This window comes from Electrophorus electricus, chromosome 12, assembly GCF_041902795.1.
Source record: "Electrophorus electricus isolate QZ-2024a chromosome 12, ASM4190279v1, whole genome shotgun sequence".
NCBI lineage: Eukaryota > Metazoa > Chordata > Actinopteri > Gymnotiformes > Gymnotidae > Electrophorus > Electrophorus electricus.
The window spans coordinates 9,539,587-9,567,500 of NC_137508.1; the positions used below are offsets into that span (position 1 = coordinate 9,539,587).

The following is a 27,914-nucleotide window of genomic DNA, read 5'->3' on the forward strand; positions in this document are numbered from 1 at the left end:
ACTGCAGACTAGTCTGTCCTAACGGCTGTCAACATACCGACAAGTAGAAGAAAACACTTCAGTTAGTGTGAACTTGTCCATTTTTGTAATATATTTGAAATTTTTTTAAATTTTGAATTCAGTATTGTAAAACAATAGGGGCATAATTATTTTTTAGATATAAAATGTTTTCATACATTTCATTGTTGAATAGTTCTTAAAGCTTGTGGGTAATAGTGAATTATATCAGAAAAAAAAATCTGTGTTAACTGAATATCAGAATTTTAGTTTCAATTTCAACAAAATGTCATGGAGACCTGTGACACATAGCAGGGTAATAAGCGTGTCTGCGTAATGCTCGATGGTGCTGTGTCATCTATGCCGCACCCTCCACTCCTGATCTTCCATCACTGCACCTTCAGCCAGCCCCTCCCTCAGCCCACGCATCCAACTAATGAGAAAACGTAGTGTCTGCGGGAAAATGGCGATAATGAAAGCAGTGTGACGCAAGCTAATATCCCATTGCTCCCTTGCTGGGTCCCAGCCTAGCCACTGCACACGGTTCATCCCACCTTCGTCCTGCCTTCATCCCCCTGGCTGATTTATGGTGTGGCTGGCAGTAAAGAGGGATAAGAGGCTTTCAAGAGCCCCTGTGATGGATGACCAGGGATGAGGCGTCAGGCGTTATGATATTTTATTTTTAAAAGAGTTGTGGTATTTCAGGAAGAGTGCTGGTGTCTCGTTACTCTGAGGGGTGTCCGCTGACTGTAAACACTGGCAGGAGTGTGTGCTCGGGGGGGGGGGTTCTTGTGGGGCTGGGCCGTACGCGTGGAAGCCAAGGCTTCACTTGCCTGGATGTGTGTGTCAGTGCAGACGCTTGCAGAGGAGGTGTGACTGAAGTGGCGCATGGAAGACAGCGCTGGAGTGAGAGGAGACTCTCTGAACGATCGACCAAGAAGGGTTCATCCTGCCGAAGCTGACAAACTTCACATTCATGAATGAGTGCGGAGGGGAACAGATGGCTGCTCAGAGTCATGTGCACTTATCTCTGTCCGCTTTTGTGAAATTTTAAATGGCACAGGTTTCTGATTTGGACCAGAAGGGGATATTGTGAAGAGACACAATGAGCACACTCTGGTGCCAAATACCAGCACCACATCATTCATGAGCCGACACCACTTTCATGCATGCAAGATCAAAATGGCCCATGATTGATGAGGTCACCTTTAAAGATTTAATTTGACAAAGGGTTGTGGTCTAATACCATTGAGAGGGGGGTTACCTTTGCGCTTTGGCTCATTTTAAAAATTCATTGAAAAGAGGGTTAGTTGCTTTTAGACAAGGTCATGTATCGGCACAGGTCAGCCTGCCAGGAGCCAATTAGATGCTCCAAGCTGTGGTCTTTTTGTCATGCTATAAGGATGCTGAGGGGGCCAGGACCAGGTCAGGCACCATCTGCATGCTTTTCAGAGGTTTCTGAGGTGAAGTGTTCAACTTAAAGTCCACCTGAAGAGCATGATTAGAAAAGCCCTTTAGAGCAGCAGAGATGTTCGCATCTGTGGTGCCCTTTGTTGAGGACCGGAGGCTTGGGAAGTGTTTGTGTGAACATGTGTGCATGTGTGGGTGTCACAATCTCAGTCTCTTCTTAGTTGGCTGTTTCACCAGGAAATGGCATATGCATGTGGATGGCAGCTCTAAGCTATCACACCAAGAGTAACTGCAGAGAATGAGAGAGAACAGGAGAAGGGGGCTTTGTGTGTGTATGTCAGACCTGTCTTATCTATGAGAGCACTACACATGTAACCTGGGCAAGCTAAAACAACCCCTCCTTTCCATCAGCACCAGCCAACCCTATGAAAGCATTATGGTAGTAGATATGGGTAGCGTTAATGAATTCTGTGAGACATTATTACATTGGTCCTTATCTCCTAATTGAAATCACCGTGTGGCGTGTGTGGTGTTGCCCTTTTCCATGTGCTTGTGCATGACGCCAGACAGCATGCTGCTGCTCTCAGCTCCGGCCCCTGTTTACTGGGCGCTAATGGCAGAGCTAGGAGCACAGATGGGAGTTTCATGGTGAAGGAGATTTGGACAACGCTGATGCAGGAGGGAGGTAACCAGTACTGACACAAATCTCGCCTGGCAAGAGACGGGGATCAGTTTCTGCTACAAATGTATGCTTACACACACACACACACACACACACATACACACACACACACACATATAGATACACACACTGAGATATGCTTGTTTGGGTTATGCCCTTGAGAGGAAATGGTGCTTGTTGGAGCAATAAGAAATATGAAGTCCCCCTGCAGGTGCCTGAGTGGGCTGTGACTATGGAAATGAGAAGAAGCACCAGGTAAAACCATAACAGCACTGGAAGCTGGTAATCATGGATTACGAAATGCAGCATGGCCCGGGGAACGCCTTCATTTCATTAGAAACTGAGATAAGGTCTTAATAAAAAATTCTGTTTCTCCTTGCAGAATTCCCCAGCTTGGATTGGCTTTAGGCTATTTATTCATAGATTTATTTCATAATTTATGTGCATTTGTATGTTATGAAAAAATATTGTGGCAACAATTTGAATTCATTTTTGAGTGTTTGAGAAAGTAGGTATTTGTTGTCGGGTATTTAACCAAGTTTTGCTAAAACTATAGTCTCTTTTTCACAACAGATAATTCTAATCCCCAAAGACTTCTTGGCAAAAAAACACTTCACCCAAATGCTCCCTAAAACACTTTACATAAGCAGTTTCAACTTATGCCCTGTAACCTTAATGTGCAATTGTTTGTCACTAAGTTTGTCACTGTTTAAACAAGGGCTCTCAAAGCACACAGTACATTGCAGTGTTGTGCAGTTACCATGGTGATTCAGGGGCCAATTAATTCTGCCTGCTGCTCATGAGACTGCACTGTGCTGCAGGTCAGTAGACCTTTACCTGCTCAGGGATGCCTGTGGACTGACACGCAGTCTGAGAGCACAGCTGGTGAGGGAGAGAGCAATTTTGTTTTGGCCAGTGACCCATGTAGCTGTGGTGTCTGTGTCTGTCCGTCTGTCCTCTTTTTCTTTGACTGGATTCTGAGCTTCCATTACTGCCAGCAGGAAATTCAGGAAAGCATTTACTCATTTTGTCCTTCTGGAGCTCTCAACTAAACGTTATTCTAAAAGAGAAATTCCAATAGACATCTACTGAATGAAACAAGAAAAGCCACTTTTAGTAGACTGCTCCCTATTCACCATGGGAGGGCATTAGGATTATTGAAATAAGGCACTCAGAGACCTGTAATCTGACCTTACCCAGCTACACAATTCAGAAGTGATCAGTTTTTATCTCAGAGCACTGGTCCAGAACATCACACATTTGGTCGGTACAGGGTGAGGAATCGGGTAGAAAGCCTGGTGCGTTCAGCCTTTGTTGCTATACAGAGTGGCACTGTGTCCCTGCTGTCAGGAGGGTGTTACGTCTGAGTGGAGATGAGAGGGGGATGGCTTTCTGAGACAGTACTGCCTGTCCTTCAGTGGCTGTCCAGGACAAAACCGACGGCTTCTCACGAGCAGTATCACCGGCCACCACCATTTTCCTGAACGGCCATTGCGCTCCTGTGGAAAGGGCCCTATTATGGCTTCCTGCCTACTGACATTGTGTATGTCATATTGTACACAAATCTTTTAATCCTCTTCAAACATGTGGTGCTCAAAAATATTTCTGCATAGGGGTGCTCTAAAGCTGATGTGACACGGACATAGATAACCTCTCAGTAAGGCTGATATCCCGTCCCTCCACATTGACAGCTGCCAGAGGGAATGAATGCGACTCTTATATCTTTTCTGTTGTTAATGTTTCCCTATAGACTTCTCACCACTATCAGTTTTAAGTGCAGCGCCAGTCTTGGTTTAAGTTGATGCTGAGTGAATGCTTTGCGCTGCGTCTCGAAGTCAAGCTTGAAGAGTCAGTGTGTGTGTGGGAGACACACACACTGACTCTTCAAGCTTGACTTCGAGATACCTCTCATACCATTAGTCAGAAGATGCTGCATATGAATAACTATTATTATGAAGAGCGGGCTTTGTGTGAGAGTAGTCAAAATGATAACCCGTAGTAGTCACAGGAGGGGTTTATGGAGTACTGGGGTGTCATGCATCTACTGTAGGGGCATGGTCTTATTGCTTGGCTGAAATGAGATGAGATACACTTGAATAAGACAGGCAGGCAGACCACAAGCATAGATTATGTAGCTCCATGCCTGCATAATCTTTAAACCTTACCCTGAGCTTCCCTTTAAGCCCTACATCTTAATCTAGGAGAGGGAGAGTCTGCTGAGTGTGAATCTATACTACAGAGAAAAATACATTTATTATAGGGGAGGAGGTTTATGAATGGAGATGAGCTGTTGGAGAAGATGCATTAGAGTCTGACATTTTCTCTCTGACATTAACTATGGCAATAGTTTTAAAAAATGGGGGTGGGGGTGGTGGTGCTTGGTAAGTTTTTTTTTAATTTCCTGGCTCCTGGGGTGAAACTAAAAATAGAGCTCTGAGTGGAACCCAGCTTTCCCAAGCAATGCAAATGGAAGTGTCTAGAATAGCTGTGCTGAAGCCAAGTTGTGGTAAAACAGTCTGGGTCATGTGGCCTGCTCTATGCCATTCATTATTAGTTGAGCTCCCTAGTAGAGCTGTATCATAGACGGACCCTATTTTTGCCTGTGAAGTCTATGACAATGGGTGTCACATGGTCCATACCTGATGACATGTTAACATTTACATTTTCTGTCATTCATGTGGGCAGTGGTAGCTCAGTGGTTAAGGTACTTCACTGGTTCAAGCCCCACCACTGCCAAGTTGCTACTGTTGACAGTCCCTGAGCAAGGCCCTTAACCCTCAGTCATAATTGTAAGTTGCTTTAGATAAAAGTGTCAGCTAAATGCCTTAAATGTAAATGTACTGAAGGGGTGGGTTTTATGGTTCAGAGAGAGACCTAGCTGCCCTCTGTGCTGCCCTTGTCCAGCCTGTAGAGGCTGCAAGGGCAGACTGGACAATAGGGGTTGCTATCTCTGCTTGACAAAGTGATATTTCACTATGGTGTCCAAACAGAGCTGAGTGGTTTGTGCTCTCCTCTAAGTGCCCAGAGTCACTCAGCGATGCAGCATGGCTTAGTGTCTCCAGAAATGCGGTGGTGGACTCGCACGCCCTGGAGGAAGGACTGAAGCCTGCTAGTGCTGTTATCCAATCCACAGAGAGAATGGGAACTGGTTCAATAGCAGTATTTAAAAAATTCTAGTGGAGATGACATAGATAAGATAAGATTCAAATGCAATTAAAGTAGGTGCAATTATGTAATTCTGTGCATATTCAGAATCAGTTCTTTAAAAAAAGGGAAAAAAAGAAAATTGGCTAAATACACAATGTAAAGGTTGCGAAACAAGGTCATCCCAAATGTTCTCTGTCCATTAATGAAGGTGCACTCATCCATGCAGATAGAGTGGGAGAAAAAAGAGACAGAGAGAACCAGAGAGACACAGAAGCAGAGAGAGAGAGAGAAAGACAGACTCCCATGGGCCTTCGGTCTGTCTGGGTATTGAGAAGGACCAAAGTGCACTGAGGCTTTGACATCACAGGTGTAATAATAGCAGATGGAGTGTCCCTTGGCGTGCAGCTCCAGAACCCTGCTGCTCTCCCCCTTCTCCAGGCCGCTCAAATGAAGCAAAAATTGTTTCTTGTTTTCATTGTCCTCTCAGTGCTGCTTAGCCATCAGCCATGAAGTGGCATAAATAATTCATGGCTTTGCCCACACCACCGACCCATCTTCGGCTCGCTCTCTCCTCCACTAACACTTTCCGCTGCGATTGTTTTCACTGCCAGTGTTCACGTGGAGCTGAGGAAATGTGATTGTAGTGGCGTGCCGGAGCCTGGATCGTGCGCTGTAATCAGCTCTGAACATAACGAATGATGCTGCTCACTCTACCCCACACATTTCCTTGTGTGAAGCAGATGAAATTAGATGCTCAGGAAATCCCAAACAGCCTCGACAGGAATCCCCAAGAGTTTCTGTCTTTTTTTTTTTCCTGAGAAAGGTTGCCAAAGCTCCTGTAACAGACATGATTCTCAGTACAGTGTGTTTTTCTTTAGAATTAAACATTACATGAATTTAGAAGGAATTGTGTTTCTATTTAAGCCCATCTGTGTTGTAGCAGTCAGCTCATCTGAACCACACTCCAGTGTCCAGCGCAGAGCTCCACACAACACGTTACATGGTGGAATGCCAGGAGATCTTCTGAGGTGGCTGAATCAAAACCTGGTTGGACTATATGCATGTTGGCCACAGCATGTTGGCTGCAGTGTTTACAGGGAATGACAGACTTGGGTGTGTCTGGGGTGCGTGTTGGATGAGCTTGGCATGTGTGTTGAAGTTTGCCAGGCAGAGGGCGAAGCACCCTCGCTTTTGTTTTATGCACATAGAAGCTGCATTCTGAGAACTGGGCTGTTGTACACAGTGGGAAACAGTAGCTGAAGAGCAACTAGAAGACCTTTTAAGGGCTACTTTTATTGACACTGTTATTTGATAAACCTAATTATTGGAACACCAGCTGCCTCTTTGGCGAATCATTATGGAATATAATCCAAGTCCAGCAGAACCCCATGTGGCACACTGAGCATCGGTCTGTTTCTGTGTAAGACTTGTGTTTGGATACGTCCAGAGAGGATCGTTAGAATTGCTCAACTCTTTTAGCCCACTGAGTATGTGAGTGTTTTAAACCTCTGAGTGTATAATTACAGTTCCACTCCAAGGTACATAATGCTGTTTTATATTACATTTACATAAAGGCTAAAAAAACAATGAAGGGTGAATGACAAATCAGTCAAAATCAGTCCTAATGTGTGTACCATGCAAAGGCCTGACATACAAAGCTGGAACCTATGGAGACAAACAAAGACACGCTTTCTTCTCATTATTCATAAAACCTATGGGTTTTAAATCAGTGTGGAGGATAGTGTGGAAGAAAGCAGTGGGCATTCTTTCTAGAAACTGATGCCCACACACTTCAGACACACAGCACTGTTGCCACATTCAGAAGGCGAGCAAGTGGATGGCATTGAAATGTCATCAGAAAGTTATGAGTCATGCCTGATATTGTAGATGATGCTATTCACTTTAACTCCAGTGTCGGTTGCCTTATCCAGCAGGCTTCTTCCTGGGGTTAGCTGAGGTATTTAGATCATCTGCTCTCCAGTGCCTGTTTGGCTAAGACCAGAGCTAAAAACGTCCCCTGTTTGTTTATGTATTGTTAATAATATATTTAAATGAAATAAAATAAAATGGTGGAATACATTGTGGAATCACACACACACACACACACACACAATATATATATATATATATATATATATATATATATATATATATATATATATATATATATATATATATGCATTTTACAGAGACAAACTATGCTTTCTGCAGTCTACCTAATCAGCTATTTCAATTTAATTTTTAAATGTAGATACTGCCAATTAGATTAATATTGTTTGGTTTCAGAGCCTTGTTACTACTTGAATGATGAGATATTTATGGTTAATGTGAGCAATATGAAAAGGTTTTGTTACATTATGCCTGGCTATACTCAGAACTGCTAAAGCCCTAACCAAACACTAAAGAGATTGTAACATTAAAAACTGCACAGTAACAATTATAACCTCTCTGTCAAAAGTTATTTATTTATTTATATTTTACAATTGTTTGATTTTTTTTTTTTGTAAGCACTTAATGTTATTGTGCTCATACTGCTCAGTCTTGAAATTTGATACTACTGCATGACAGGATGTTTTGCAGTGCATTTTGTTCAATTTATCTAAAAAAATCTAAATATCATGATGTGTAATTTCTTGAGATATCATATCACAAGTAAGTACCTTCAGGTATCATATTTATTTTTTGACAAATCACCCAACCATAATTTTGGAAATTTATTAAGGACAAGGGCTTGGATGTGCTTCATATGAATACACACACAAAACAAAATCCCCACACAAAAAAGTGTTTTTACTGCTTTAGGATTTAGAACGGGATATCTAATAAGGATTTCACTTCATCTCTGCAAAATGTAAACTGTAGAGAGAATGATGTGTTTGTGTTTGGGAATTCAATCTTTAGTTTCCAATATATTTAGTACAGACACACTGCATGACATGCAGCATATTCTACCTGGTGGCCAGTACAGTGTACCTTAGCTGCTTTTCTGATGGGGAGGCTATGTTTTATATGGTCATTCCCCCTTGTTTGTTGTTAGGGCTGTTGTTCTCCTCAGGAGGCTTTCATCAGTGTGCTCAGTGGAAGTATCTGGAACTTTCCATCACACATCATCAGCAGTCCCCAGGGAGGTCCTAGAGACTCCTCCGGAGAGCGGAACTGATGAGCACTCTGGCTGACTCAATGCTTTGCACTTTGACATAAAAATACACTTTTATTTTATTTGAAAAGTAAAACCTGTTTTTCTGAGTGAGTTCTTTTCTGCATTTGGTCATCCTATCAGGCAAACAGGCATAATGGCAGATATGCAATATGAGGTTAATACCATCCTGGAGTCTTTCTTAATCTGTACCCTGCCACCCCAGACCACAGGATCTGGGTTGACCAGTTTATTGGACACATTTTTGGCCATCATTTGCCAATGGCGCTTGCTAGTGTAGGTGACGTTAGCGGTAGGAGGATCCTTCCTCCCCCGTAAACCACGCTCATGCCTCACCAGGTCAGCAGCCAGTCATATCTGCTACTGCTTTTTCCTCTGCTGGGTTGCAGGATTTGTCCATTCTAGTATGAAATTATGTATATTTTAGAAATCGTCATGCAGTAGCATTATCTGACATGTCAGTGACAGTTCCATTAGCATTAAACATAGCCTTGAAAGGTACTGTGCACAGCACGATTGGGAGATAACTGAAAGTCTCTCTGTTATCCACAGTTGTATATGTCACACAATTTTCCATATAAGTCCAAGACCCTACTAAGCATTAAGGATTGAAGATATTAAAAATAATGAATGAGTTTGTTAATTTTTTGTTAATTTTATGAAAAGGACTCGCTGCTGAATGCATGATGGCTGCATTTCTAGCCACCTGCCTGCCAGGGAAGCATTGCAGAGCGCTGTGGATGCAGTATCCCATAGCGACTGCCTAGGCCTGTGAATCAGCGCGGTTCCTTCAGCCTACACACCGTCAGGCGCACTGCATGCGTCAGGCAGTCTGAGCGATGCCATACACACACACACACACGCACGCACGCACGCACGTACACGCACAAAGAGAGCCTTGCCATGCTGGCTTAACTGTGGCAAGGCCCTGCTGTCAGCTGTTCTGGTGCCACATGTGATGTGTTCATGAATGTTTGTGTGAGTCATGAGTCATGACTGGAATCAGTGTTTTTTTTAAACATCAGTTTTCATTCTTTTTTTCAAATATGATAACAATATGTATCTAGGCTAGATATAAGCATCATGCATACTATGTGTACTAGAGAATGCTTTGCATCATAGCTTTTACATCACTATGAACAATGTTATGCTCCAGCTACTTCACAGTGTGACACTCATAATGTACTATGTCAATTCAGAAACTGGCCCTGGGAGGCTTTTTTGTGCACGAAATAAAAATGTAAGTGTATTTTCCAACATCTTGTATTCTTTCTGATGCTTACAATCTTTGTTTTTGTTTGTTTGTTTGTTTGTTTTGTGTGTGTGTTTATGTGTGTGTGTGTACGCACACATATAGGAGGCACAGAAGGTGAATAGCGGGAAGGCCGACGGGCCAGTGAAGAGTCAGGATGAGAAGGAGGAAGCTCCAGCCAATGAGGTGGGCTGGATGACCTCGGTCAAAGACTGGGCCGGGGTGATGATCTCAGCGCAGACTCTCACGGGCAGAGTACTGGTGAGTGCAGCACACTAGCATAAGCACACATGCTAACTCAGCCTTGGATCATTTTCCTCACCTGTCCAGCCTCGTGTTTACCAACTGCGTGTAATTACAGCCTTTTTGCTCTGTTTGCCTGTGTCTTAGTGATGGTTCTTTACTCTCCTCAGGGGCTAGGGCTGTTGGCTGTGATACCTGCTAAAATGTAGAAAATACGACATTATGGCAGTGTCGGTGGATTATTTGTAGTGACACACAAACAATGGTATGTTCTATACTGTGTCACTTTGATCAAGCATATACTTGTGCTGGTAGGGGCTGCTGTTGCTGCATTACACTGAGCATGTCTAATAGAGGCTGCAGGACCGACCTGAGGCTGAACAATAAAACAGACAGGATGGTCTTCATCATCCCAGCTGTTACAGCTAGCACTTCAGCCATCACTACACTGCTCATTTACAACCTGAGGACATTTACAACATAATGGAGAACATTTCACTTGGGTAAACTGGGATAATGTGAGCTGCATGGTTTTTTAAAAAAAAAAATCCTTCTGTAAATAACAGAGGAAATCTGGGATGCACTGTGCTTCAGAATATAGGCTCATTTGGGCCCGCTGAGGCATCTCTCATAGCCCATGCACCAAGAGAAATATGATGCTGGTTTACTGTGGTTTTGATCTTTCATGTCTGGTTTAAGCACTACAAACACTTCTGGCTGTGAATAAACATACACATGGTGCATTGTGGCATCAGAGCCAGAGCGAATGCAGGAGGCCGAGAAAGGTCTAACCGGGGCTTTTGCTAAAGATGAGCTGTTCACGCCAGTGCAGCTTTTACTGTTACACAACGCTGTTGGTTAGTGTAGGACAGTAGCTGAGTGTTCCTGTGTAAGCCAGCTTTATTCTCCTTCAAAGAGTGAAACTGCAACTCCACTCTGACTGCTGGCAAATTATGGACTATCGTGAAAATTGACAAATGAATTGAAAACGGCATAATCCCACTGGCTTTTTTCACTTGGTGTCAAAACATTTCTTAAATCGAAGAAGTGAGACGGATGCTTTGTGAAATGGCCGTCATTCACAGTGCTGAACCTTGTCTTTTTATAGTTCCCTTTCATGATATATAGCTTTCTTGTTTTTCAGAGGTGCACTCCGTGATACAGAACCAGTGCACATATGTGAATGGACTTATCGCCGAGCCACAGCTCGATACAAGCCGTAGGGTCAGTCGGCCGGCTGGGCTACTGGATTTGCTGGGCTCTTGGTGCATTAGAGGTAGCGGTGGCTTCTGAAGTTAGCTTCAAGGTTGAGCTTGCAACTCTTTTCTGATCACAAAGGGCTGCCCGCATCATCGCGCGAGCCAGTGCGTCATGGTCAATATAATGGCCGCCTCGTCATTCAGTTCTACTTTTAGCTCCGTCTTTAGCGCTTCTGCAGATTTCCTGGTGGTTGTATGCTGGGTTTACAGTAAAGCCGTTTCAATGTGAGATATGTGCAGCTCATTATACACCCAGAGCTCCAGGCTCTGTGCGTCGTGACTCACACTGGAGAGAAGTGGGCTGTGCGCATGTGAACGTATGCGTGCAAGCGCGCGAACGTGTATGCGTGTGAGTCGCAAGCGTTAACTCCCTGCTCCCTGCTCTTCTGGCCCTGTGCTGCCCTGTCCTTTTAAGAGAGCGCTGTTTCACTGAAGGGCTGGCCCATCTCTCAGCCTTTGGCTGGGACCTAATGTAATTGCGTGAGTGGTAGTATTGTGGCAGAGACGCAAGCATTATCCCCCCCACCCCCACCCCAGCCGCGCGTGCGACTGACCGCAACTCCAGCTGGAGCGCTTTATCACGCCCGTAAATCACCTCGTTCTCCCTTATGGTCCTGCGCTTACCTCCTGCAGCCACAGCACACTGACCACACGATTGCATTCGTTGGAAAAACAGAGGCTTGGAGATATTGGTTGAGTGGGTAGGGACACAACTTCATTTGTTTTATCTCCAGAGTAGTGCCTCAGAGCTAACCCATAACTGAGGAGCGCACCCACGGCAGCCTGAGCCCAGCAGGTGTGAGGACCGGCTGGGGCTGCTTTTGAAGGCTGAGAATGTGTACTGCAAGGCTGAGTTTTCATTATGTGATAGAAGTTCCAAAGCTGTGAGAGCACTGTCAGCTTGTGCTGCTTTTATCATTACCTCTGCTCCACTCAGCTTCCCCCCACTCCCCCCACTCCTTCAGGTAGACACACAATCACACACATGCGCACTTACGCACATGTGCACACACACACACACACACACACACGCACACACACGCACGCACGCACGCACACATGCACACTCTTTTTTTTTTCTCTGCATGTCTCTCTCTTTCTGTCTCTTTGTCTCACATGAAATGGGGTGGATGGGGTACTCCACTGGAGTCTGTGCACCTGTAGTGTGTGTGTGTGTGTGTGTGTGTGTGTGTACACGTGTGTGTTGTCTCTGCATCTCATCTAGAGAGTGTTGCTGAGCTACTTTTCAAACACTACTCAGTACGTGCTTCATCTAACACTGAGCTGACACTACATTCACCACACATGGGCCATTATAAGTGAGTATGTGTGGGTGTCCATGTTTGCATAGCTTATGCAGTTGCGAGAGTGTATGTGCTATGCAGCCCATGTGTGCTTGTCCATGTTAAATCTGTGTGTGCGCGCGTGTGTGTGTGTGTGTGTGTGTGTGTGTGTGTGTGTGTTTGTGTGTGTGTGTGGGTGGATGCACTCATGCCCTCTATCAGGCTCCTTCTGCAGCTTAAAACTGCAGCGAGCATCCGTGGACGCCGAGCCTGGCCAGTAACCATAGCAACAGCAGTTTACCTTCACTCTGTCATCTGATGTGCAGAAGTGGAAGCCTGTTTTGATCCTCGGTGAAAGCGAGAGCCCTTTGCTTGCCTCTGCTGTCATGTCTTAAACCTTCTGCTTGTGGGCAAATGAGTAGAAAGCTGAGAGTAACAGGCGCCTGTCTTGGCAGGTAGATACAGGGCACTGAGCCGCATGGCTGCGGTGAGATTGTGGGAAGGGAAGGGTGAAACCAATAGCCCTCGCCTGGGTCTCTGCTTTTGTTCATTTGGATTGCTTGATGACTTTGCGGGCTGTAAAGTATCAAGTGTTTCTCCACCTCTTATAGTTTAGCGATGTTACCAGAGACGGTCTGCTCGTGCCCCGGCAAATTACATATGGCTAGAGACTCATTCTGTTTTTTGCTACTGGTTATCCAATGTAAATGATGTACAGGCTGCACTACTGCGATGTCACGATTCAGGTGACACATCGCTTCAATAATGGCACCAGATTTCCTGTTTTATTGGTTAAAGTATGCACACGACGTCTCCGTAAATCAGTTGTACGTGGTTATAACCTGCATGGCGATGGCCAGGTGATAATACAATGGTCATACACGATGATTTTGTCTATCAGCAGAAGAGCACTCTTTCTTTTGTGTTTGTTTTTTTCCTCATTGCTTGTGTGGGTTTTCAAAAGGTGGACTTCCAGATGGATAATGAGACATGTCATAGTTCCCTCTCCCCCTGCGCCCCCCTGCACTACATTATCAGACACCTAAATAAGAATTTGGTTTTGTCATAAAGGATTACTGAGTGGCTGGGCAGGCCTGAAAATGTGATGTCTCTCTGTGTGCATGTGCTAGGGAGGTGGAGCACCGAAATATAGGCCTGGCCTCTCACTGCTGAGCTCAGGTCACATGGCCTCTTTGATGTGCAACGTTTATGTTCAAGATGTAAGCCAGTGCAGTTTGGACCTAGATCTACAGAGAAGATGCCGGAATGTGTCCAGCTCATTACTGGTGTCTTTAGTGACTCCAGAGCACTGGAGATGAGACACAAATGACAGCACGATGTCTCAGCTGACAGGAAGTGCCAGATTCAGCTGCGGCCTGGAATCATAATGCTGCTCATGCCAGTGACGAGCCAGATGTCAGCCAAGCTATGTGCATGTGAAAGGAAAAAACCAAATGCCCACCTCTGATTCTTATGAATTGGTAAAATCTTTAAATATTACAATTCAAATTGTATTGGCTATATACTTAATGAATCTGTCATGTATGAAGTAGACATGCTTCATTGATGGAGATCCTTATAGGCTGTAATACCCATTTATGGTGGATGTTTTTGTTGCATTTCCCAATGAATCTCAATGAATTTGAATTTACTTGCATAATTATTTTTATAAAGCATATTTAAAACAAACAAATTCTTGCCAAAGTGCTGCAAATAAAGAGAAGTGCTGTACATATACTGGATAAACTCATTGTGGAATATGCTAAAAATTTACAACCAGCCAAATTGTATTATGAGTTATCTTATTTTGATGAGGAGCCATCTACTTATGTTAACATCCCTTCCTTTGCTTTTCAAATTATATTTTCAACATCAGTACGACTAATGTTTGGACAGTGAATTCAATGCAAATAAACACCAAAAGCAGTGTTATGTACATTTATTTTGACTTGTATTCAAACAAAAACAGGATAAAAACAACATATTTAATGTTTTACCTAATTAACTAAATTGTTTTTTAAAGATAAACATTTATTCTGACACTGATGCCTGCAACACAGGGGCAATTTAGGACTAATTATAATGTGACCTGTTATAATAACAAGGAGATGTTAAACAGGTGAGGCGGTCATACTGTAGTATATAAAGCTTCCAAGAAAGGCCTAGTCCTTCAAGAACAAGGATGGGACAAAGCTTGTCTGTTTTCCAGCATATGCATCAAAAATAATAATCCAGCAATTTGAGGACAGTGATCTTCAAAGACAAACTGGTAACATATTGGGCATTTCACCCTCTACACAGTATAATTAAGAGATTACAGAAACCTGTTGCAATCTAAGTATTTAAAGGGCACCTTCATGACTCTGTAATCATTATCCTGGCATGGCTCCTGGAAACTTTAGTAAACCTTTGCCAATTAGCACCATTAACCACTGCAAACTCCACAGATGCAAGTTAAGACTTTACTATGCAAAAGACAGGTCATACGTTGACGCTGTTCAGAAGCGCTGCGGACATCTCTGTGCTCTGTCTCATCTGAGATAGACAGCAGTACAGTGTAGGCACATTTTGTGGTCCAACATGTCATCATTCCAAATAGTTTTTGTGAAAAAACAGCTGTCATGTTCACCAGGCCGAAGAGGACCATCTAATTTGTTATCAGCGTCAGGTTCAAAAGCCAGCGCCTGTCACGGTATGGCATATCTGAGAGGGCACCAAAAATACAGAAAGGAATCAGATTTGAGATGAGTGGATATTTACAAAAGAAAATCACAAATTTAAACGTCAAATTTTGGTCGCTGTGTTTTTTGTGTAAAATAAGATGAACAGAATTTACAAGTCACTTCTTTATGGTTTTAATGGCATTTATAAATAACCAAACAAAGCATCAGTAAAATGGGGCGTGTAATGGGACATTTGTTCTGGAGGATGAATACATCTTTATTTAAATGCAATTTTGAATCGAGGTCACAATTTAAATTCATTTTTCATCTTTTTCGTTCGTGAGACAGGTCATTCTCCATTCCCAGACTAGCCCCTATAGTGAGCCTGTAACAGATGTGGATGTGCCCTTGCTTGCTTTTTGGCTGGACTAGGAGCCTGTGCTGACAGGGGCCTCCATGCGCCGTCTGGCTGTGTGGGAGGGCTGAGAAGGGGAGGCTGGGTGAGCGGCCTGTGAGAGCCAGTGTGGGGGTGGGGAGGCCAGGACTTTCACCTCTCCTGCTGGGACTGCGTAGCAGAGGAAAGACACTCCTTGTAACCGCACACTCAGTTCCTTATGTTTGAGTGTGTGTGTGTGTGTGTGTGTTTGTTTTCATATATTTTCGAGACAAAAAGTCCTACTGAATAGGATAACCAGAGAAAATCAGGGGTAATCTATGCTTTAAGGACAAGCAAAATGATAAAATGCTCTTTGCAAAATATATTGTAAAGAACACACATTTGTACAGTTAAGTTTGTTTTTTTTTAAATGAAAGCGCAAGACCATACTAAGAATAAGGTTAGGGTAATGTTTATGGCCAGGCTTAGTGAATTCCCATTACAAATAGGTATGTACATTTATGATACATACTACTTATATACCCCAAGAGAGAGAAAGTGAGAGAAAAAGAAAGAAAGAAAGAAGAGAGTGTGTGTGTGTGTGTGTGTGTGTGTGTGTGTGTGTGTGTGTGTGTGTGTGTGTGTGTTTCTTTAGGCGTGTCTATTTTTTGGTCACACCAATAAGGCTCCATAGGAAACTGGCAGAGAAGCTGGAGTGTCTCTACATTGGTAATTATGAGCTCCCATGGAGGGCATTTCTAATTTGGAAATAATCTTTCACTGTCTGTAAACTAATCAACAGGGATACAGCTGTCATTACTTGAGACTGAGGGAGAAAATCACAAAATAACCAACAATAATGACAAAAGCATCGGTTTTGTGTGAAAACTGACATTAAATTTGGCATGAAATTTGCCTACAGTTATCGCACTTACAATGTGAATTCCACCTGCATATTTGAAGCTGTGTATTTGAAGCTGTGAATTCCACCTGCATATTTGAAGGCATATCCTCATCCTCTGTCTTCCTTACTCTTTAGTGTAACGAGCATTTGAATATTGTGCTCACAAATACTAATTGAGCCTTTTGAAGTGTTCAGTGTAAAGTACAAGACGATGCTGTGGAGCTGTGTAGTGACAGCAGAATTGGCGGGCTGTCTGTAAAGACAGCTCTCAGGTGGGATTGAGTTAATATAATTCAATACGTTTCTCCCGTAGAACTCATTTCCAGGTAGAAACACAAATCTCCATTTGAGGGTGAGTGCCTGTGTGTGCATGTGTGTGTGCGTTGGGGTATAGATTCGCACAGACCCAGAGGACTAAAGAAATTTGACTCTTGTGAGGTTTCCTGATAGCCGTGTCCGAGACAGCACGCCTCCTGAGAGCACTGCCTCGGTTCACCTCACTCTACACACAAACTGGAATATAATTTGTTTCATTACAAAACAACAATACCCTTCTCATTTCGTGTGTTCACTGGCTGAGTACACATGGTCAGAAAGAGAGAAACTGAGTGGAAGAATGCATTGTGCCTCTGTGCCCGGTGATACTGCCAGAGCTCCTCCCCCTACCAGATCTCCACCCCCCAGTGATGTATGGGAAATTCTGCATGCTAATTTGGATTGCGGCGATTTGCCGGCCATACTGCAGTCCAGATGAACATGCTGGATGGTTAAATCGAGCTCTGATCACAGTGTTGTTGTATGTGTTGTATACTTGTTTGTTCATGTGAATGGTGGTCTGTGTGAAGACGGTGGTCTAGGGGTTGTCAGTCCACATACACATGCTGCATCCCTGGCCAGCTCTCCATCCTCCCTGACTCCATCCTCCCTCATGACTGGGTAGGGTGGTGCTGCTGATACATGGCTGCAGTCTCTCTGAGGCCACATGGCTTTAAAATGGCTGTGGGACTAGAAATACCTCTTAGTGCTAGCACTCCTAGTTTGGTTGGCAAACCATTATTTCTTTTTTAAACTGTTACTTGGGCATCAAAATTAAACCATTGTAGTTCTGTTAAAAATGTTTCCCTGCTGCCTCTGCAAGTTCATCTAGAAAGCAGCTATTGCTGCTTATATCTTAGAAACTCATGTGCTCACCTTTATTTCATTGACAATCAGCAACATGACGTGTGACATGAAGTATCTATAAAGAGAGAGGAACAGTTAACTCCTGTGTGGATTACCAACCCCTGGATTAAGAATAAGGAAAGGCATGATGAGATTTAGGATGGCTGAAACCTGAGAAGAAATGTCATTTTGAAAGGGTTCATCAGGAAAGAGGGGGGGTTTGGAAGCTCAGTCTGGAGCTGCCAGATCCAACACAAAGCCTTTGCTCGGGGAAGGCCCAAATGTTGCGTCGTGTTGTATACGGGATGTTTTATCCAGAGCGTGCCGGAGCAGCAGACAGGTTGGGTTTTGGCTTATGCTGCTGTTCATTTTTCTGTACGTGTTCTGTTCCTGAGCTCTGAGGGCAGGTGGGGCTGCATGCTCTGTGTGGCCTGTCACTTTAACAATTCACCGTTCATCGACATGTCAACATTTCACCTTTCATAAACCTATGTATAAGACCCTGTGTGGAGTTAAAATCAGATCAGTTTGAGATGATTACAGTGTGTCCACCCTTCCGGGAGCTCTCTGCTGAGCCGCCGCCCTTTGCTACTAGTTGCCGCTCCCTGGCTTTGCAGATCCATTTCTTTCCTGCTACTAGCTTTGGTTTTAGTTTGAACAAATGAAGGATTACCATGCCATCCTTGATATTAACCATCATAATTAAGACTCCACCGCACCCATGACATGCGCTCCTTTATTTTAGCAGGATTCGTTATATAGCCCATCACTCCCTACTCTATTAGCACATCTTTGGGCAGATGAGGCGCTCTATGTCTGATCCTCCCAGAGGTCAGACAACGTGTCGTGTGCGCTCAGACATACCCCGCTGCAGCCGCCCTCTATATGCACGCTAATCTCATAGTGTGAGGTCCCTAAGTGATTGTGACATTGTTCTGGATAGGTCTGGATAGGTTTTTCCAGGATTATCATCCTGGCTCTGGATGAGTAACAGAAAGCTTTTGAGTGACCCTTGAAAAAAAGTTGCTCTTTTTTCTCACAAATTAACACTCAAATGATTTAATATGTGCTCTGACTCAGGAGGAAGCTTAAAGTTCCCCATTGGCTCAGCTTCCTTCTGGGTTCTGCTGTAGTCATGCTGCAGTTGTTAAGTGAATGAGACTGTATGGCTTTTGTAGTTGGTCCTGTGGTTGTCCAAGAACACTTAGCTAATTACAGTCTGTCAGGGATTCCTCCTGTTTGCAGCACTCCATCGAATTAGGAAATAAAAAAGCACCCCCCCCCCCCCACACACACACACACATGATTTTGCCAAAGACAAAAATAATGATTTCTCATATTTGTAGTGTTTTTTATGCCAGACTGTAATACGTAGGCTTATGAAATGCATGGCTGTTTGGTGAGGTGCCGAAACATGGTGACATGTCTGCATCAGGCTTGGCTGAATAGCATTTCAGAAGAGTTCAAACCACATGAGTTTAATGGACCACCTCATATGTGTGCAGACATGTGCCTCCAGTTACTATCTGCCCCTGTAGTTATAACAAATATTATTTGGTGTACATTGTACTAAGATAATCTTGGTTTTGATTGACATGATAAAGCCAGAGGGATAATGGCCATCTGAGGTCTTCAACCATTTGATACATAATCCTAGACACTAATTAGTGTCTAGTGTATGAAAGATTTTTAGATACAGATAAGATTGTTTTTTGTTTGCTAGTTGTGTGTATATGTGTTTAAGGAGAGGGTGCACCTATGTGTGACGTTTGAGTGTGTAGGGGTGTGTGTGTGTGTGTCTGAGTTTGATAGAGAGCGAGGAGACAGAGCTGACTCAGAGGCTAGGTAGTGACGCATGGACCACTGTGCTCATCATGGGCCTGATCCATGGCAACGGGAAGTTAACAGGAAATGTCTCCACTGCAAACTCACCTCACCACTCAAAGACACACACCCACACACACTAGTGCATGCAATCACGCACACATCTTCATGATCAGCTAGAAACCTGAATATGTTCAAAGCGTAACAAATATTTCAAAGACTCTGTCTCCTGTTGTTTAGTATGTGTATGTATGTGTGTGGTTGGGGTGTGGAGGTGTGTGGGAGGAAGGGAGCTCATTTCTTGGCATAACAGAAATGACACAAAACTTATGATGCTCATGAGATTTTTCTCATGTCCCAGTTCTCTACTAATCTAAGAGTATTATCACAGTGTCACTCTGTAGAGAACCTGTGTTTCTTCAGTAGGCTGCGGCTGTTCTCAGCTCCTTTGCAGAACAGGGAAAAAGTCGTTTGCTTGGTGACTTATGAAGGGATTATGTATCAGACGTCTGTATGCCTTCACTGTTAAATTCCACACACACACGCACACACAGGTTCCTGCTCTTTTCATTGTCAGTCTTTACTAGATTAGGAGGGTTGAGTCAGAGGCAGTGGGCGGGAGATGTGATCTCATTTTGGCTTTTATAGGTGGGCTATCGGGGCCCTGAGCTTCCACACTCAGCGTGCCTCTGTCCTGAAAACTCTCAATAAAGAGATGCATCATATAGGCATCTCTTGCTAGCCACACTTGCTAGCCTTTCATTCTCACATTTCTCTTTACTAAGCGGTGTTGTCTGAGCTGTCCCGCAGCCTGCTTCTCTCAGGTCGGTGAAGGAGCCCGATTCAGCCTTATCTCAGGTCAGGTTGCATCCAACACTGGCTGGCCTTGCATCAGATCGGCATACATGTGTTGTGATTTCAGTTTCCTACTTCTGCTGCACTTACTGAGAATTTCCCTTTTCTTCCTAGGCATCTGTATTTCCATGAGGTCATCAGGCTGCTAAGGAACCTGAATCAGACACCTCTCACAGCTGGTGAGAGCAGGTGTCTCTGCATGGGATCTTTTAGTTAGCTTTGCACCCTTGAATATTCTGTGTTCGCTGTTTCTCCCAGGTTGTTCATCTTGGCCTCTGACTCCCTGCGTGGTTATCACTCCCACATAACAGAACTACATTATGTACACATTTCTAGATGACCTTTTGAGTTCTAGGTGATAATACTTCTTATGTAATGTGGAGAGTGACCTGTGATGTTAGCAGCTCTACATCATGAGTGACTGTCAGCGTAATTGCCATGATGAACAGACAGCACTGTGGACATGCGTATGTTTGTATATGTGCACGCACTCCTGTTTTCACAGCAATCTTGGTTTGCGCTGATGAGAACAGAGAGCATAGAATGTTCTGTCCACTGCGCTAATTGATGCTTTAGCTACACGTTGCATCTCTATTAAATGTCCCATTCTGTTTATGAAATTGAAAACCGTTCTAAGGCTTCATCATTCGCCTGAAGCAATTTGCTCCACTTAACTAAGTGACGGATCATTTTGCATGGGAAGTGAGAGAGCAGCATGTTGAAGTACTAGTAGAGGTGAATCGACAGCGCTCAGCTTTTCAGGACAAGATGAAAAACCAAACACCACAACAAAAACAAATCAACAGCGCTGCAGTTATTCTGAGGCCTGGAAGCTGGGACCCTTGCAGGATGACAACCCAAGATCTGTCTATGGGGAATTTAAGGGGGATAAGGGAGACTGGCCATGCTACTACCTCTGTGTAGAGCCTGATTTTGATTGCTTTAGTTATACATTTATTTATATTGTGCTGCTGGTCTGCCATGCAGACAGCTTGCATTTTGAAATATTCCGACAAGTGGTATATGGCAGCAGGAACACTGTGTGTCATCGTCAGTTCCTGACTCACACCCCCCCCCCCCCCACCGGCATGCTGCTGCCAGCACAGTTAGGCATTTATCCTGCTCCTCCTCACCTGTGGCTTCTGTTCTTGACACACATGAAGATCCAGGAAGATCTGCCTCTCCAGTTAGTCATTCCACACAAAGGAACTGTTCATGAAAGCTCCTGTAATAAGACTGCACATGTACTAATGTGTTCATCTCATTACCTATGGAAACGGGGACTCACAGGCTGTAAACTCCATGTTTGTGATTTTAGAGCTATACATTTCAGACAGGCCCTTAGTGAATCACTCAGCTGTGAAGACCAGCGCAGCTATGGCGAATCTATGTTCTGTGTGAAATAATTTTTCTGATTTGGTACTAGTCCTCAAAAATCACTTATAATCCATCTAATTGTTGCAATTAACTCCGCCTTCCAAGCTGGTTCAAAGCTATTCGCTTTTGATGTACACTGATGATAGTTGAACTAGGAAATTTATTCCACTTTGGAATAACAATGGCTCTAATGGGCATTTTTAAAAGCAATGTGATGAATTGAAAGTATTTTAGAAGGCTCTGCAGTTAATGCCTCATTAGAGTTTGTTTTGTACAGGGGATCCACACTGGATCACTGAATGGCAGTATCTTTTGGGCCAAATTAGCAGTATTACCTGGCATAAGATCATTTACACAAATTATAAAACTCTTATGAAATGCATGCAAAAGAAAAGTAGTGTAGAGAGTTTTGTAGGGAACTACATTATTGTTAAGATCTTCTCTGAGATCAAATCAGTTTTGTTTGTCATACACTATATGCACTTATCTGGGGTAAAAGAACATACTAAGCTGAGGAAAAGAATTGGAGAACAGCTTAAGTAAATTTTTACTAAACTCTTTACATTTGCTTTTAATAATTGTCTGTCTCAAACAATTTACAACAATAATGATTCTTCTCTGGTTACAGTAAAAAAAAAAAAAATCCTTGGAGAAATCATAGCACTTATCAAAAATCTACTGATGTATGAGATAGCAGAGAGAGGAGTATGTGATGTTAATGCCCCGTATAGCAGAGATCTTGCTTCTTTCTTGCTAATGGGAACTGATCAGCTTTAGGATGGAAAGATGAAGGACTCAGGCAGTTCTGAATTGACAGGTAAGCAAAGCAATCACACAGCATATATTTGACAAGAGTCTTGTGTAGATGTGATAAAGTTTTGACTTTATTACTAATGACAGGTAGGATTTATCCTGTGATTACAGATGCATAATGGAAAGGCATGCCGATACCAAGCCCGCGACTGCAGTCTGAGCAGCATACCCTATTCAGCAGACAGTGAGATTCGAACAAATGTCAAACTTAAAAGATTCACAAACTTTTCCCCATGGATAGTAAATTAGCTGCACCATTCCTTCATCATTATGCTCCTATATTAGATTTCCTGCAGGAAGGACACATCAATCAGACTGGAGATGTTTATAGCATATTGCAGTAAAAGTAACCCTGTCTGCAATAAAATTTAATTTTTTTTTGAGCCCTTGCCACTTGTGTTATAGCATTTAGCTACTATTTATTTGTTTTGGCCTTCATAAAGGGCACCACGGCAGTAGCAGGATGTTACGTACCAACCCATGATCTCGAGGTCCATATCCATATACACTGACTGCTGGCCTGCTTTGTGTTCTGAAACTGGCAGATCCTAACGCACAGGTGGTGTAGCTCTTTGTAATATAGTATTGGGCACAATCTTTTAATGTTCGTGTGGGGAATCTCATGTAATGTGACTTTGGACCTGTATGGCTTCTGGAATGTAAAATATATGTTGATTGCAGCTTTAATGCATGATTTATTTGCATGAACATTGCAGTTACTCCCCTCAGTGCAATGCTCTAGATGCTCATTTTGCATGACTAAGAGATATACACTCAAAGGGCATTTATAGGGTTTTTATTGTGCCTTTCATTAGTTGCTTTATATACAATTTACTCTGCATTATGTACAAATGTCAGAGGGCAGCATCAGGTACATTTTGTAAAGGAAAGTCTGAGTCCGAGTATTTTGGCCCACTTATGTAGCTGCTCTGTGTTCTGGTAGTTCCAACATGGTCAAAATAAATCATCCACATCATACTTGAAGAGCAGCAATATTCCCATACCCATGAAGCATCTTAAAGCCTAATGTACTGTTTTGTCAAGAACTTGCTCATCGTACTGGCTTATTCAGTCTGACTAAGGTGCAGACGAGAATTATTTACATTTATTTTATTTTTTTTACTTACTTTTACTTTTACTCTACTGTCTGGAAAAAGACTGTGAAGCACTGCTTGGGAAAACTAGGCACAGTTCAATTTGTTTCCTGCTAAAAACATTTGTTGAAATTATGTGATCCAAACAGCATCAGTCATGTTCATAAAATACTACATCATGTGGTTCTCCAAAGACAACATCAGACACTCAGTAGGTCCCTGGTGAACCAGTCTCAAATCAGCATAGAAAATATTCCAGGTTTGGTGTCTGTTACCACTGGCAACTAGATGAAAAATAGAACTCATGCATTTATATTTTTAGTCACATTGACAGCTGTTTAGTTATGTAACCAGATATGTAAACACAGATGCCTGACCTTGCCCAGCCCCATTGCTCCGGTGTTTCCCCACATGCTACAGAGTGTGTTTGTGTGTGTGTGCGTGAGCGGTAGGTGAGCTGTACCTGCAGACACCTGAGTCAGACTGGCTTGCCCTGCTGAGGCTCAGTGTGACAGGCCAGCCACAAGTCAGAGCACTCTAATCATCAGGGATAGTTCCCATGATGCCTTGCGCTAGCTCCCAGCTCTTCTGCATCCAAAGGCAAGCACAGCATGGGACTCAGCCCCACATCTCACACATGAGATGTTTGAGAGCCGCTGACCTCTGGGCCAGTGCATATGGCCTTGTTCCCTTTGGCTGCCTTCCTCGGGAATGGTGCTATAGGAACAGCATCTTAGGAACAGAGCCTCCTTCCTTGGATGAGTTTAACCAACATTTACGAGCCAGGTACTGGAATTCTTTTTTAAAAAGAAAATCTGTGTAGCTCATTGTCCTCTGAATTTTACCAGAAGAAAAATGCATAAAAACACTTGAAGCAATATATGGAGTCAGCCAAGGATCCATTTCCGCCTGGGGTCTATTCCCTGTCAGTGTAGTAATCCATCTTCTTTAAAGGAGCAGAAAGTTTAGATGGGAGCCATTTTTGGATTTGAACAATTCTGTTAAAGAAATTGGTCTTTGTTTTTTGTTTTTTTCAAAAAAATCAAGCTAGTGAACCGTGAAAGAGTAGGTCTAATGCATAAACAAAACATAAAGATTTGTGTATAGTACTGACTAGGTTTGCTCCCAGTAGCCTAGCAAAAGATGTACAACAATAGAGACCTTGCAAAAAAAGAAAAAGACAATGCAACTAAAACTAAACCATGCAAACAAGATTAAAGCCTCATTAATTGCAGAGCGTCATGTGTCAAATGTACCACACCACTTAAATAGTAGAACCTTGAAAAACCTCTTTGCTGCAATACACAATACCCTTTGAGTATTGTGGCATGACTGGTATACCTGCTGTGTGTGAGATAAGCCACTTTGAAGGCAGTCTATTTCAGTTCAAAGGAACTCTTAGATATATCGCAGATTTTGACCATTTTGTAGCTTTGTAGGGGAAGGGAAATATGGGGGGTGCCGGATGGTTGTTGAGGTAGGTGGCCTGAAATTATTCCTTTAAAACAATTTGTGTTAACCAAATCAGAGCTTTTTTTAAAAGAAAAGTTAAGCTGGACAGCTAAACATATAGCAAGTAATTTAATTACAACTATTAACTGAACCATGCTCAATTGTGTGGGTGTGGGACTCTTTATTATGCTTTAGTATTGGAACAGTGTTGAACTAAACTTCATTTCCAGCTTTTTAGGGAATCTGAAATGTAGGAGGAACCTCCAATAAATCATTTTTTTGTAAATGTCACCAAAACACAAAAACCTCTTGTCTTCCCCCAGCCTCTCTCATCTCTATGGCGAGGGAGAGAGTACCTGTCTTCATCCCAGGCTTTGATGTATTTTTATACCTTCGTGTTGCAATAAGCTCAAATGTCTTGCTGTGTTGTCAGATGGTAGCGCAGCATTTCAGTGGGAGACCCAATGCTGTGGTCTTTTCTATAGGATGGTGGAAGCATGTGTGTGCATGCGTCTGTGAGTGTGTATGAGGTATGGGCTGTGATCGGACGGTGCAGTTCTGACATGGTGACAGAAGGCTGGAGAAGCGTGGCTAGTGCTCCTCGCGGGTCTCAGCGGGGAGATGTCGCACGCTTCCTCCGCGGCTCCACCAGACGCTGCTCAAGGCTGAGATTCACAACGGCCTTCCCCTGCTCTCCACAGAGCCTCACGCCATGTCTGGATACCACTCATAGCATAGACTGCGTAGTAATGTGTGAATGTAACGTATGATGCAAACCCTTTGTTGCCATTTACAGTTTCCTTTGGAAAAAAGGCTCAGAGTTGCTTTTTTTCGAATGTGCTAATGCCTTTGAAAGTTTTATTTTCAAATAGCCATGATGATGAAGATACAAGGGATTGGTTTCTGGTTCACTGAAACAAAGAGAGAGGCTTGAGGTGTTTTTAGTCTGAGGTAGCTTTGAGTAGAGGCTAACTTGGTGTGAGATGATGCCACTTTCAGTGGGAAGACTGAGCACTTGGTCCTATTATGAATATAAATATATGTTCTTCATATATTACTCATGTATACAAGCAGTATTTACATAGCAGTATTAGGAGTATTAGCTTCTAATTAGAGATTATATAGCACAAGGTTTATGTCATGAATCCACCCATGCCATACTTAATAACTGATATGAACACACAAAGGATTGATACTCCTTGTTTGCTGAGTAACACTGCATACCCATGAACTGATATCTTTGACAGTGACATGCTTGCCTGCACCTCTGGGAAAAAGCCTGGATTCTGTTCCCACACCATGTCTGGGTCCTCCCACCCTCTGTGCTGGACCTATCGTGGTGCTTGTCTCTTCACCATGCATAGCACACGTTGATGAGGACCCATTTTAATATCCACTGGCCTTCACTAGCCCGGGAATCATTCAAGGTCAGAGAGGCTGTGACAAGGTGCTTTATCCTGTGGGCTGGAGCGCCTCAGTGTCGACGCAAAGTCATCAGTGCCGTCTGACACATCGTTTTGGTACATGTCAGCTTGTCTTCCAGACCAGCATGCTCCTCAATATCTGCTCTCAGCCTCTGTCTAAGATAAGCTCAGTATTGGGACATCCTGTACCTAGCCTATTTTTCATCCGTGTGGATTGGTTAAATGATTTAAATAGTCCATTACTTTGTCAGATAACTAACGATGTCCGGATGTTTACAGCATCCATATTTCTGAAGCAAATTGAGGATATTAAGATGTGTGATTATTTGGTCGCTTATACTGATTGCTACCATGGCTCATGCAGAGATCTCACCACGGTGACTAGATATCTGCCACATCTCTTGCAAGTAACACTGCAGTGTTTATGGCTCTAATGATTATTTCTGGGACGTAATTGAAGCTGTGTTCCAGTGATGTGTGCATGACAGCCTAAAGAGGGACATTGGGCTGATTTGGATTCATTTGTGTTTGTTCGCGTGAAGGAAAATAAATCCTGCAAAAAGCCCATTAGCAAACATCACAATGAAGAGTGGGTGTGTGCAGTGCAATGTCGAGAGCACCAAATGTTAGGATGTCTGAAAGCCTCATGGACCTGGGACATGATGGTGGAGGCCCAGATGTTGCCCCTGACCCTCTGTCAGATCATCTGCTGCTTCCTTTCCCACCCTCTATAAATCACTCATCTTCGTGATGGACACTGTCCTTCCCTGCTGCCCTGCAGCTGTCAGGCACAGAAATTTAAAAACGGGCAGACAGACACTTCTGCACTTTATTAACAAGAGTATGCTTTTAGCACACACATCTTCACATTCAGCAAGAAGCAGAATGCTTTCATTTACGATCTCGTCATTTGATCAGCACTAGCAATGTGTAATGTGTCCGCAGTCAGAGGTGTGTTTATGAATTTGCCAGGCCCATTAGACACTGCTCACGGAGGAGTTTCAAGTGTAGTTTGTGAGGAGACACATGAATGCAGAATTTAAACTGCTGCATTAAATGGCTTCTTCCAGGAACAGCAAATGAAACTCTGAAAGAAAATCAATATTCTGCTAAACAGATGAAACACAAGGTATTTTTGGAGCAGCCAGACTATTTGTTGTTTAATTTCTTTTGACATTTTGTACTTTGAAGGATTCAGTATGTAGTTTTTACAAAGTCCACTGTATGCCAGACATTTTTAAAATTTCATTAACATTTTTTATTTAATTGATAAATTTCAAGATTATATTTTTGCAAACCTTTTAGTGTATCATATTAGCCATATTTGAAACAGGTCTCAGGTGTTATGTAGAGGTAACGGCTCAGTAATGGCCTATATTCAAATATAATGCAAATATAGTTGTAGGAACATTGTGCTTGCAACCTGATATACTCCTTTTTCTGAGGGAATGGTTTTATGTACTTCAGTGCTCTTGTTCAATGTTTTCTCCCTCTGTTTATTATATTATGATTAAATGTAGCTGTGGACTTAATAGATTGAT

The 27,914-nt window shown here is 43.0% G+C and overlaps 1 protein-coding gene across 17 annotated transcripts in view; it reads left to right on the forward strand.

Annotated features, from left to right (window-relative positions):
- The window catches only part of kcnma1a (potassium large conductance calcium-activated channel, subfamily M, alpha member 1a), a 132,090-nt gene that overhangs the window by 25,114 nt on the left and 79,062 nt on the right, over nucleotides 1-27,914 (forward strand). For all 17 annotated transcript variants that reach the window (XM_081725119.1, XM_081725102.1, XM_081725103.1 and 14 more), the window contains one exon: nucleotides 9,751-9,906. In XM_081725119.1, the coding sequence (XP_081581245.1) occupies nucleotides 9,751-9,906 (156 nt within the window). The remainder of the gene's footprint in view (nucleotides 1-9,750; nucleotides 9,907-27,914) is intronic.